The sequence below is a fragment of the Hemitrygon akajei genome, chromosome 9 (genome assembly GCF_048418815.1).
Source record: "Hemitrygon akajei chromosome 9, sHemAka1.3, whole genome shotgun sequence".
NCBI classification, from domain to species: domain Eukaryota; kingdom Metazoa; phylum Chordata; class Chondrichthyes; order Myliobatiformes; family Dasyatidae; genus Hemitrygon; species Hemitrygon akajei.
Genome location: NC_133132.1, coordinates 68612866 through 68626824, shown reverse-complemented (window position 1 = coordinate 68626824; position 13959 = coordinate 68612866). Strand labels below are relative to the sequence as shown.

At 42.5% G+C, this 13959-nt stretch overlaps 1 protein-coding gene across 1 annotated transcript in view; it reads right to left on the bottom strand.

Annotated features, from left to right (window-relative positions):
- lbr (lamin B receptor) overlaps positions 1–13959 on the bottom strand; it is a 63048-nt gene that overhangs the window by 6804 nt on the left and 42285 nt on the right. The window contains exons 8-9 of the mRNA XM_073056243.1: positions 2813–3007; positions 974–1077 (exon numbers count right to left, since the gene is read on the bottom strand). Coding sequence (XP_072912344.1) covers positions 974–1077; positions 2813–3007 — 299 coding nt within the window. The remainder of the gene's footprint in view (positions 1–973; positions 1078–2812; positions 3008–13959) is intronic.

The following is a 13959-nucleotide window of genomic DNA, read 5'->3' as shown; positions in this document are numbered from 1 at the left end:
TGAAGAGGTCCACGGCAGGCATAGGAGAGTGAGGCGCATAGAATTCGGAGGGAGAAGTGACGGCAGAAGCAGTCAATCAAACATAGGTACCTGGCATCCTTGGTGGGTTCAAACTGGGAGGCCTGAAAACAGAGCTGGAAGCCATGTGGAACAAGATGGTGGTGAAGACAAGTTCCCAGGAAGGATATGTGGCTGTGATGGCAAGTCTGGATGAGTACATGGTCGAAGAGTTGGAGGGCAGCAGAGATCTCAGAGCAGTGAGATATGGTTTCACTGAATTAGTGAAAGGGTCTGACCTGATAGCTTTTGTGATAGATAATTACAGGCCTGAAACAAATGGTTCATCCTCACATGCTGGCAGCTACGTCAAAATGAAAGATCGCAGTCCCTTGTTATTCTATAACATACTTCTCCAGCAACACTAAGATCTGACTAAATTTTAAATGAAAGGTACATCAGGTTTCATTGGTGCTGGACACAAAAATCTGTGCATTCTGTGTGATATTTTCATCTACACCCCCCATTAAACTACACCCACCCTTTCAGACTACATGAATTTAATATTACACAAGGACTTATTGATGCCAACATCTGGTATCCTAGCCCTGCCATAATTATTGGCCCAGGTTTTCCAGTGCCAAGACATTGCTAATAATGTGACATATCAGTTTCTCTATAGAAGTCTCAGCTTCCAAAGGCATTGTAGCAGCCATCACTTATTCAAATACAGCTCAGCAATTATGTATTTCAATTGACTGGATTGTTATAACTGCCTGCAATAGAGCACAAAACCCTACAGCAGAGCAAATGTCAAATAGAACAAACATATACACAGGGTTCTTCTACCACCCCTACGGCACACACAAATTGAGAAGAATCCAAGAAAAAGGCAGAAGTTGAAGAACCAAAAGTCCTGCTAGTATTATCACAGTCAAAAATACCACATAATTTTAGGCAGATATTTCAAACTCACCCAGCCCATTAAGCCTGGGCGTAGCTCACAGAAGTACTTCAGATCGAAGTTTCTAATACGTGGATTCAATTCACGGCCAATAAAGAAGTCATAAACATAACTACCTGCAAACCAATACAGGCATTATAAAGGTTGCAATGGCTGATTTATACAGGACCTAAATCCATTGTGCTCTTGTACTTCTACCTCTTCCAGCAAGAACGCTTCAGTGCATGTGAATCAATATTTAATCAAAAGGACGTTGTTAACCAATACACCACTAGGTCTGAACTTTATTCAATGAGATAGCACTGTGTATAGTCAAATGTAAGATCCATTTCTTGATTGGACAAGGAGAAAAGGTGGTGGATATATATCAATGAATCATGGAATAATGTAGCTCATGTGGCTGCCAGAAAGAAAAGAATCTGGGGTAATAGTTTATAATACGGAAGGATGGAGCTGCAAAATGGAATCTGTTCGGGGAAGAACAAACGCAATCTTTGCCCTGCCTCAGTGAAATATGCCGGTGATATTAAACCTGATTCTGAGGGGTAAAATGGCCAGTCACAGATCTAAAAGAAAGGAGTTATATTCCCAGCATTTTATTTTTATCCCCCCCACCCCTTGGGGCACACTGTGTTGCTATCTGCTACACCATGTTAGAGGCGGTGCACGGTCCAACAAATGATGTAAATGGTTGTCTTGGATATTTTTGTTGAGATCACAAGACCCCGTTGGATATTGGCAATGTAGAATACTAAGCAAGTCCAATTCACTAGCTCATTGGTGGGACTGCTGGCAGGGGAGCTGCATGGCAATGGTTATCGCATAGACCCAAGCACTCAAGCTGCAACCTGCTAGGGGAGAAGATACCAGAGGCAGTGAGGGAGAGAACAGAGGCATGGCAGAAGCACAGGAGTCCTAGCTGAATTGGGGGCTGGCCCCTCCTGTTGATGCTGCTCTCTAGTGTTCAACTCAGTGGAAGACAATTTGGACTGCAATTGTCTCTAGCTGGAGTTGCACATGATGAGGACTGCTGCACACTTGTTCTTGCAGAAGTATGGCTCCAGGACAACATCCCATGCACCATCAATCTACAGGCAATGACACTCAGGGACTTGAGTTACCTTGTGGCGACCCATTTCCCAGCGCACTCGAACCGGCTCACAAAGTGGCGCGCGCCGGCATTGAGGCCGGTCCCAAAGAGGGCGCCAAGCCTGCTTCACCAGCAAGGGGCTGTGAATATGAGCAGGAAGACTTTAAAGTGAGGCTGCGAAGTTTGAGTAAACCTCTTTTGTAACTTCAGCTCACCGACTCCATGTCGTTATTGCAGCGCTGCTTGTAGCACACCGCTACAACATTATCTTTTTTCTGACAATGTTTTTCTGCTTTTGTAATTATTTGTGCCTTGTGCCTAGTGCTGTGTGAGACTGTTGGTATTGTGTTTTGCACCTTGGCCCCGGGGAATGCTGTTTTGTTTGATCGTATTCATGTGTATGGTTCAATGAGAATTGAACTTGAACTTGAATTTCTCCTACTTCATGTAACCTGCTCCTCTGTTCCAACAACCAATTGCTTTGAGAAATAAAGCTTACTGGTGTACGAAAGTCTGGGTCGCAGCGACAAAAAGAACAAAAAGGTTTTGTTCTCCATTGATTGTATGTGCTGCATACACTATGTTTTACTGAGGCAATTTAGATACAAAATGAAGCAGCATTTTCCTTAGCTTATTAATTGTACAGTGGCTACTAAAGCAGTGATTAATATCACCAAAGGGAGTTGGGAAGCACTAGAAAAACGTAAATGAAAAGGTGGACAAATAAAATTATTCCAAATCTCTTCAATTAAATCACTTACCAGAATTTCCTTCAGGAGCCAGATCATCTGCAGGAACACGCCAGGAACGTGCATAAAGGTAAATACTGAACAGAAAGGCAAACATCACGGCTGAGAGTGCAAGTTGTAGCAAGTGATCGTAGATGTAGCTCAGGTTCACCTCATTGTAAAGAGCAACTCCTAACACCACTGCGCACATTAGAAAGGCATATAATGCTGAAAGGGAAAGTAGTCATTAAAGTTATAAAAAAAGATAGAGGAATGAAAAGGAAAGTGATATTATTTCCAAATGCTTGTATTCGATTCAAACTACATTACAATTGGACCAGACTCATAAAAGGCAGTTGAGAGCCTATTAAAACACCACAGCTTTGAAAAATGCTTTCGATGCAGTCAGTTTGCTATATTTCTCTGCTACTTTACTAATGATAATTCTTCAGCCTTGCTTTGTTAAATTTTGAGCGGATCATTTTTCTGGCCACAAACCGATTATTATAGACTGTAAGGACAATGAACCTGGAATAGAATTTTAATTACATGTGAACTTAGCCAGCTGGGGTGGTTTGAAAGAATTTGTTAAGAACACATGACCTTCTATTCACAAACAGAAACTAAGCACAATTTTCATGGTAAAAGCACCATTTAAATCATCTTCTGATTTATAAGTCCTTGGTTCCAAGTTCATTTAAAAAGGCATTACCAGCAAAGATATTACAAGTATGTGAACTTATGCAGTGCAGAAAGCTCTGAACTCCAGAGAGCCAAACATTCCACAGTGAGTTTCACAGCAACTTTTCTTGGTTAAGATTTTTCCCTAGGGCTTTGAAATGCCTACTGATAGAAAGCCTGTTTTCCAGTTCAATTCACTGTGGTGCTGAAAGAGTTACCAAAGGATGTGCAAAGAGTGGTTCAAAAAGTTCTTTACAATAGACAATAGACAATAGGTGCAGAAGTAGACCATTCGGCCCTTCAAGCCTGCACCGCCATTTTGAGATCATGGCTGATCAATTACTATCAATACCCGGTTCCTGCCTTGTCCCCATATCCCTTGATTCCCCTATCCATAAGATACCTATCTAGCTCCTTCTTGAAAACATCCAGAGAATTGGCCTCCACTACCTTCCGAGGCAGTGCATTCCAGACCCCCACAACTCTCTGGGAGAAGAAGTTTTTCCTTAACTCTGTCCTAAATGACCTACCCCTTATTCTCAAACCATGCCCTCTGGTACTGGACTCTCCCAGCATCTGGAACATATTTCCTGCCTCTATCTTGTCCAATCCCTTAATAATCTTATATGTTGCAATCAGATCCCCTCTCAATCTCCTTAATTCCAGCGTGTACAAGCCCAGTCTCTCTAACCTCTCTGCGTAAGACAGTCCAGACATTCCAGGAATTAACCTCGTGAATCTACGCTGCACTTCCTCTACAGCCAAGATGTCCTTCCTTAACCCTGGAGACCAAAACTGTACACAATACTCCAGATGTGGTCTCACCAGGGCTCTGTACAAATGCAAGAGGATTTCCTTGCTCTTGTACTCAATTTCCTTTGTAATAAAGGCCAACATTCCATTAGCCTTCTTCACTGCCTGCTGCACTTGCTCATTCACCTTCAGTGACTGATGAACAAGGACTCCGAGATCTCTTTGTATTTCTCCCTTACCCAACTCTACACCATTCAGATAATAATCTACCTTCCTGTTCTTACTCCCAAAGTGGATAACTTCACACTTATTCACATTAAACGTCATCTGCCAAGTATCTGCCCACTCACCCAGCCTATCCAAGTCACCCTGAATTCTCCTAACATCCTCATTACGTCACACTGCCACCCAGCTTAGTATCATCAGCAAATTTGCTGATGTTATTTTCTATGCCTTCATCCAAATCGTTAACGTAAATGGTAAACAGCTGTGGTCCCAATACCGAGCCCTGTGGCACCCCGCTAGTCACCACCTGCCATTCCGAGAAACACCCATTCACCGCTACCCTTTGCTTTCTATCTGCCAACCAGTTTTCTATCCATGTCAATGCCTTCCCCCCGATACCCTGAGCTTTGATTTTACCCACCAATCTTCTATGTGGGACCTTATCAAATGCCTTCTGGTTACCATGCTATATCTTCCTGCCTCATCATGGCTCTGTAGAGAAATAGCAATTCTCAGCATTTTAACACACTGCTCAGTGGGTTACTTTCCATAAGACCATAATCAGGAGCAATATTAGGCCACTCAGCCCATTGAGTTTTCTCTTCCATTCCATCATTGCTGTTTTATTATCTCTCTCAACCGCATTTTCCTGTCTTCTTGCCGTAACCTTTGACGCCCTGATTTGTCAAGAACCTATCAACCTCTACTTTAAATATACCCAATAACTTGGACTCCACAACTATCTATGGCAATGAATTCCACAGATTCACCAACCTCTGGCTAAAGAAATTCCTTATTTCTGCTCTAAAGGGACTTGTCCTGTAAGAGCATGCTTTATTCTGATTGTCAAAAGTCACTTCTGTTATGATTGGTTAGTTTAGAAGGTGCAGCTGCTTTTCCCATTGGATAGATGCTGAGTGTCCAGTTTCAAATATTCTTGGTACATGGAAGGGCTCGCACTTCTTCCTTTGTTTAAGGCAAAATCTTTAAGAAGGTATGCTCTGCGCACACTTTTAACCAAGTATGCTTGTTGAAACCAAATCGCAAATGAGAAAATCTGCAGATGATGGAAATTCAAGCAACACACACAAAATACTGGAGGAACTCAGCAGGCCAGGCAGAATCTATGGGAAAAAAAGTATAGTCAAGGTCTTGGCCTAAAATGTCAACAGGAATGGACAGGAGGAGGAGTATAGGAAACTGATACAGGACTTTGCGATATGGTGCAACTCAAACTACCTGCATCTCAATATCACCAAGACCAAGGAGATGGTGGTGGACTTTAGGAGATCTAGGCCTCATATGGAGCCAGTGATCATTAATGGAGAATGTGTGGAGCAGGTTAAGACCTACAAGTATCTGGGAGTACAGTTAGACGAGAAGCTAGACTGGACTGCCAACACAGATGCCTTGTGCAGGAAGGCACAGAGTCGACTGTACTTCCTTAGAAGGTTGGCGTCATTCAATGTCTGTAGTGAGATGCTGAAGATGTTCTATAGGTCAGTTGTGGAGAGCGCCCTCTTCTTTGTGGTGGCGTGTTGGGGAGGAAGCATTAAGAAGAGGGACGCCTCACGTCTTAATAAGCTGGTAAGGAAGGCGGGCTCTGTCGTGGGCAAAGTACTGGAGAGTTTAACATCGGTAGCAGAGCGAAGGGCGCTGAGTAGGCTACGGTCAATTATGGAAAACTCTGAACATCCTCTACATAGCACCATCCAGAGACAGAGAAGCAGTTTCAGCGACAGGTTACTATCGATGCAATGCTCCTCAGACAGGATGAAGAGGTCAATACTCCCCAATGCCCTTAGGCTTTACAATTCAACCGCCAGGACTTAAGAACTTTTAAAAAGCTATTATTAATGCTTTTTGAGATAGTGATTTAGATGCATATCATATTTTTTACTGAGTTAAGTATTGTATGTTATTAGTTTTGCTACAACAAGTGTATGGGACATTGGAAAAAAAGTTGAATTTCCCCATGGGGATGAATAAAGTATCTATCTATCTTTTTCCATAGATGCTGCCTGGCCTGCCGAGTTCCTCCAGCATTTTGTGTGTGATGCTTGTTGAATTTGTTGAGTATTCAGCTTTGTAGTGTCTGTAACTTGGGGAACATGAATGTTTGATTGAATTTTTACTGTTTGTAAATAAATGATTAATATACCTATTTGAAGTCAGTGCATTTCCTGTTTCACTTGCCGGACTCACGAACCTGATTGATCATTACAGGAAGTCCTTGTGTTCTGAGGCTGTCCACTCTGGTCCTAGACTCCACAACAATTGGAAATATCTCAACATCCACTCTAATTAGGCTTTTAAATACTCAATAGGTTTCAATGAGATCCCCCTTCATTCTTCTAAACTCCAACAAGTACATACCCAAAGCAAAATGCTATGTTAACCCTCTCATTCCCAGAATCTTGTGAATCTCCTCTGGACCCTCTCCAATGCCAGCAGATTCTCTCTTAATTAAAGGGCCCAAAGCTGCACACGATACCCAACTGCGAATTGACCAATGCCTTATAAAGCCTTTATATTCTAGTCCTCTTGAAATGAACGCCAACATTGCATTTGCTTTCCTTACCAACTCAACATGCAAATTAATCTTTAGGGAATTCTGCACAAGGACTCCCAAGTCCCTTTGCACTTCTGATTTCTGAATTTGCTTTCCACATAGAAAATAGTCCCTTCTAAAGTGCATGACCATTGAATTCTCTACACTGTAATCCATTTGTCACTTCTCCAAATCTATCAAAAGCCCTTCTGCAAACTCCCTGCTTCCTCACAGCTGCCTGCCCCTCCACCTATCTTGGAATCATCTGCAAATCACCAGTTCTGTCATCCAAACCACTGACATGTGAAATGGAACAGACCCAAAACTGACTGCCCCAGAACATCACTGGCAGCCAACCAGAAAAAAACCCTTCATTCTCACTCATTGCCTCCTGTCAGTAAACTTTTGTTTATGCTAGTATCCTTACTGTAATGCCATGGGCTCTTATCTTGTTAAGCAGCCTCACATACAGCACCTTGTCAAAGGTCTTCTGAAAATCCAAGTAAACAACATCTACTGACTCTTCTTTGTCTATCCTACCTGGTATTCCCTCAAAGAATTCCAACAGATTGTCAGGTTAGATTTTACCTCAAAGAATACAAGCTTAATTCAGCCTATCTTATCATGTGTTTCCAAGTACAAGACCTAATTCTTAATAATGGACTCGAACATCTTACCAACCACTGAATTCAGGCCAAGACACACAAAATGCAGGAGGAACTCAGCAGGACAGGCAGCATCTAAGGAGATGAAACAAAGAGTCGACATCCTTTAATAGGACTGGAAAAGAAGGGGAAAGAAGCCAGAAAAAAGTAGTGGTGGTGGGAAGGGAAAGAGTACAAGCTGGAAAGTGCTAGGTGAAGCCAGGTGAGAGGAAAAGGAAGGTAGGTGGGGAAGAGGATGAAGTGAGATGCATGGAGATAATAGATTTAAAAGGTAAACAGATGAAGGAGGTGGAATCTGATAGGGGAGTGATGTAGACCATGGGAGAAAGGAAAGGAGGCATCAGAGGTATGTGATAGTGATGTTAGGAGAAGGGGTACAAGTGAAGTCAGATGGGAATGGAAAAGGAGATAAGGGGGAGGGACTGATGCTTATGCCATTGGATTGGAGGCTCCCCAAACAGAGTACCAGGTGTTGCTCCTCCAACCTGACAGTGGCCTCATCATGGTAATAGAGGAAGTCATAGACTGACATGTTGGAATGGGAATGGTGAGTAGAATTAAAATGATTGGGCACTGGGAATCCTCCATGTTGCAGACAGAGCAAAGGGGCTTGAAAAAGTGGTCTCACCAATGTAGAGTAGGCCACACCAAGAACAATGGATACAGTAGATGGTCCCAACAGACTTGCAGGTGAAGTGTTACCTCTCATAGAAGGATAGCTTGGGATTCTGAATGGAGGTGAGGGAGGTGAATGAGCAGATGTGATACTTGTTCCACTTGCAGGTATAACTGCTAAGGAGATCAACGAGGAGAGACAAATGGGAGGTGGAGGTGCAGGGAGAGATATTCCTGCTTAAAGCAGAGAGTGGGTGGGTGAGGTGTTTGGTAGTAGGTCCCATTGAAGATGGCAGAAGTTGCAGAAAATGATGTGAAGGACATAGAGGCTCATGGGGTGGTAGTCCCAAAGTCTATGCCAAAGGCATAGATGATGGGATGAAGATAGATGTCCAGGAAATGAAGGAGATGTGGGTGAAGGCAGCATCAATGGTAGAGGAAGAGAATTCCCATTCTTTGAAGGAGGAAGTAATCTCCGATGTTCTGGAAAGAAAAGCCTCATCCTGGGACAGATGCAATAGAGATGGAGGAACTGAGGAAAGGGAATGGTATTTTTACAAGAGACAGGGTGGGAAGAGGTATAGTCAAGATAGTTATGAGTCAGAGGGCTTAAAAATATATTAGTAGACAGACTGTCTCCAAAAATGGAGACAGATCAAGAAAAGGGAGAGGTGTCAGAAATAGACCAAGTGAATTTAAGGGCAGGGAGGAAGTTGGAGGGAAAACTGATGAGCTCAGTACAAGTGCATGAAGCAGCACCAATGCAGTCGTCAATGTAGTGCAGAAAGGGATGGGCAGCATTACCAGTGAAGGCTTATAGACCATTGACTATTCCATGTAGCTAACAAAAAGACAGGCATAGTTAGGGCCTTTGCAGGTGTCCATGGCTACACTGTGGGTATGGAGAAAGTGGAAGGAGCTGAAAGAGAAATTGAGTGTGAGCACCAGTTCTGCCAGAGGGAACAGAGCGGTGGTGGAGGGGAACTTGTTAGGTCTGTTGTCCAGAAAGAAGCAGAGAGCTTCAAAGCTTTTTTCACGGGGGTTAGAAGTGCATAGGGATTGGCCATTCTTTGCAAAAATGTGGCGACGAGGGCTAAGGAAATTGAAGTTGAAGAGATCGAGAGCATGTGAAGTGTCACAAAAGTAGGTGGAATGAGACTGAACTAAAGGAGATAAAAAGGATTTGAGGTATGTGGACACGAGTTCAGTGGGGCTGGAGCAGGCAGAAACAAAGGAACTAACCGGACAGTCAGGTTTGTGGATCTTTGGTAAGAGCCAGAAACAAGCAGTGTGAGACAAATGCACTCTGAGTTTGGTGGCAGTGTATGAGATCTCCAGAGTTGATGCAGTTGGTGATGGTGTGGGAGATCCTGGTGGTCCTAAGTAGAATCTTTTTCAAGGGGTAAGAAAGATGAGAAGTCCCCCAAGGGGATTGCAGTCTGACAGACTGACCTCTACCTTGCTGAGGCCAGGTGCCAACTCTCAGACACCACCTCTTACTTACAAGGCTTTGTGCGTGGTAGGTCATGTCTAACCAATCTTATGAAGCTTTGAGCAAGTTACCAGGAAAGTTGATGAAGGAAAGGCAGTAGATGTTGTCTACATGGACTTTAGTAAGGCCTCTGACAAGGTCCCGAATCGGAGATTGATCAAGAAAATTCAGTCATTTGGCATTTAGGATGAGGTAATAAATTAGATTTGCCATTGGCTTCGCAGGAGAAGACAGAGTGGTACTTGATGGCTGAAACCCTGACTGAAGGCCCATGACTAGTGAGGTACCGCAGGGATTTGTGCTTAGTCATCCACAGTATATCAATGATCTGGTTGATAACATGGTAAACTGGATCAACAAATTTGCAGATGACACTAAATTGAAGCCATAGTGGACAGAGAGGAAGGCTATCAAAGCTTGCAGCTGGATCTGGACCAGCTGGAAAAATGCACTGAAAAGTGGCAGATGGAATTTAATGCAGACAAGTGTGAGGAGTTGCAGTTTGGGAGAGCAAACCAGGGTAGGGCTTATAGAAATGCAGTAGAAGAAAGGGATGTGAGTAACACAGATCCATAATTCAATTAAAGTAGTTTCACAGGTAGATAGGTTCACAAAGACAACTTTTGGCACATTGATCTTTATTAATCAAAGCACTGAGTAGAGGAGTTGGCCTAATTTGGAGTATCAAGTGTAGTTCTGATCACCTACCTACACGGAAGATATCAATAAGATTGAGAGTGTAGAGAAAAATACAAGGATGTTGCTGAGACTTGACGATCTGAGTTATAGGGAAAGGTTGGACTTTATTCCCTGGGGAATAGGAGAATGAGGGAAGATTTCCTAGGGGTATACAAAATTATGAGGGAATAGACAGGATAAATGCAAGCAGGGTTTTTCTACTGAGGCTGCGCAAGACTAGAACTAGAGGTCATGGGTTAAGGGGGAAAGGTGAAATGTTTAAGGGGAATATGATAGAGAACTTCACCCAGAGGACGATGAGAGTACGGAATGACCTGCCGGTGGAAATGGTGGATACTGGTTCAATTTCAACATTTAAGAGAAATTCTAATTTAAGTACTGGAGGGGAGGGATATTAAGGCTATGGTCCAGGTTAAGGTCAAAGGGACTAAGCAGAAAAATAGTTCAGCGTGGACATTTGGGCCGAAGGGCCTGTTTCTGTGTGTGGAGTTCTTTGACTCTATATTCTGGAGACTTTCATACCTCGCCTGCACTCTCCTCCCCATTTGCTTTTCTTTACTTTTCCAGGCTACTATTGAACCCATCCCTACTATGTAGTTTAAAACCCTATGCACAGCTCCAGTTATGTGATTCGCCAAGTCTCTGGTCGCAGCATGATTCAGGTGGAGTCCTTTCATCAGACCAACTCCTTTCTTTTCTAATTCTGGTGTCAAAGTTCCACAAATGCAGACCCTATTCTCCTTCACCAATCTTTAAGGCATGGATTTAGTTCTCTGATTTTATTAACCCTCTGCCAATCTGCATACAGCTCAGATAATAATCCAGAAATTATTACCCTTTTTATTCCCGAACTGTTCCAAGTGTCCTCAGTAAAACATTTTTCATTGTTCTTCCTATGCTATTGGTATTCACATGGACCATGACAAATGAATCTTTCCCCTCCCACTCCAATTTCCTCTGCAGGTCAGATGAGATGTCATCAAGCTGGACACCAGGCAGACAACAATGCCTTTGCACAAAAATACGACTGCGGGTGCTGTGGATCAAAGAATACGTACACAATGCTGGAAGAACTCAGCAGGCCAGGCAGCATCCGTGAGAAAAGAGTAGCCAAAGTAGCCTGATGAAGGGTCTCGGCCCGAAATGTTGGCTACTCTTTTCTCACGGATGCTGCCTGGCCTGCTGAGTTCCTCCAGCGTTGTGTACGTATTCTATAATGCTTTTGTGACTCTCGATCCTTGCGACAAAGATCCATGCACTACTGCTTGCAGGACCACTGCAATCTCAGCAGTTACCTTATACATATATACAATCCTTTAGCTATAGCCACTTCATGATTATCTGCTGAATTAAATCCTCAAAATATTTTCATTTCTGCTTAATCTGAAAGAATCAAACTACTTTCAGGAGATTTACAGTCTCACATGACCATGCCTCTTCCAAACTGTAGAAAAACAAATTATACAGAGCAATCAAGAATTCTATAAAGAACCAAGTTTGCATACAGTCAAGTGAAAGTCAGCACTTGTTAATCATAAGTGCTATAAACCCATGAGTCTCTGACCAAGAGTATAGAATTAAGTAAGTCCCAAAAGCACTCTAGTTGAAAAAATGTAATGCAAAATTTTCAGAAACATGGTCAAAATTTAAGAAGACAATGTCTGAAACTGATAAACCAAGCTTTTGATTTCTGACACTAGAACCTCTGGGGGAGCTGGAGTGCCCTCTACTGATTGCTACCTAGATTGCAAGCTAAACCACATCTATTTTAATAGATGCTGGTGTTATTAGTAAAGTAGGTGAACTCAAAGCTTTAATTACCACTGATGTTTACGTATAACTGTGATCAGAGACATGGCTGAAGGATGAGCAGGACCGGCAACTCAGTATTCCAGGATATAGAATTCTCGGTTGAGATAAAAGGGGAAGTAAAACAGAAGTTGCATGAAGACAATATTGAGGGAGAATATCATATAAAGCTCCTCAAATTAGGCCATAAGGATAGAGATCAGAAACAAAATAAAGTGTCATTACTCTGCTGGTGTGTATTACAGACATACCAGTCTACAGGTGAAAGAGGAACAGAAAGGTAGGCAGATATCAGGGACATGCAAAGTCAAAAGGGTTATTGTTCTGAGAGGGCCTGAAATATTTGAGGTTTATCCAGGAAAGTTTTTTGATGTAATATGCAGATAGACTAACAATGGAAGTAACTTCACTGTACCTTATCTATGAGAATGCAGCTGATCAAGTGGAGGGAGTGTTACTCAGGGCAATACCAGTAAGGTCTTAGATTAGGGAAAAACATTTTCAATAATGTGGAACAGCCTGGGAAAAGCAGATTGGGAACATCTACTTGCAGGATTAGTTCTTTTCTGCAGCGGGAAGCATTCAAAAGAAAGAAAAGTAAGAGTTGAAGGCCAATGTGTACCCATAGGGGTAACAGCCAAGGGTAACAAGAAAACAAAACCCTGGATTTCAAGGAATATTGAGGGTTGAAGAGAGAGAAAAAAAGCTTATGACAAAGAAGGGTCTGTCAAGACTATAAAAAGTGTAAGTAGTACAACAGTGAAATTTGGAAGTCAAAGAAGGGTCACAAGAAGATCACTAGGGACAAGATTAGGGCAAATCCAAAGGTGTTCTATGAATGCATCATGGGCAAAAGAATAAACAGGAGGAAAGTACAGCCCATTAGAAATAACAGGGACATTACGTGCATGGAGCCACAAGGCACAGGTAAGGTTCTAAATAAATAATCTCTAGTGTAGGTCCCTATAAATTAAAGGGAGTTATTCGATGTCTCAGTGGGTTTAAAGGATATAGTCCTAGGACCAAATAAGATTTATCCATGGCCTGACACAAAAATTGGCCGAGTTGTGGACAGTGAGGAAGTTTGTCAAAAGATTCAAAAGGATACAGACTAGTTGGAAATGTAAGTAGAGAAATTGCAGAATGACATTCTGCGTCTTCTCTACCTACGTTTCCAACTGGTATGAGGACAAGTGTGAGGTGTTGCACTTTGGAAGATCAAATGCAATAAGAACACTGATCTTGGGATGCAAGTACATAGCTCACTAAACGTAGCAATACAAATAGATGAAGGAAAAAGCGCTAGGGAAACTCAAAAGTTTTAAGGTGGATAAGTCATCTGGGCCAGACGGACTACATCCCAGCGTCCTGAGGGAGGTTGCTGCAGAGATAACAGATACATCAGTCATGATATTTCAAGAATCACTTGATTCTGGCATGGTCCTGGAGGACTGGAAGATTGTAAATGTCACTCCACTCTTTAAGAAGGGAGGAAGGCAAAAGAGAGGAAAACATAGGCCTGTTAATCTAACCTCAGTGGCTGGGAACATGCTGGAATCTATTACTAATGATGAGGTTTCAAAGTACTTGGAGACTAATGATAAAATGAGTCAAAGTCAGCATGGTTTCTGTAAAGGGAAATCTTGCCTGACAAATCTGTTAAGAGTTCTTCAGGAAGTAACAAGCAGCG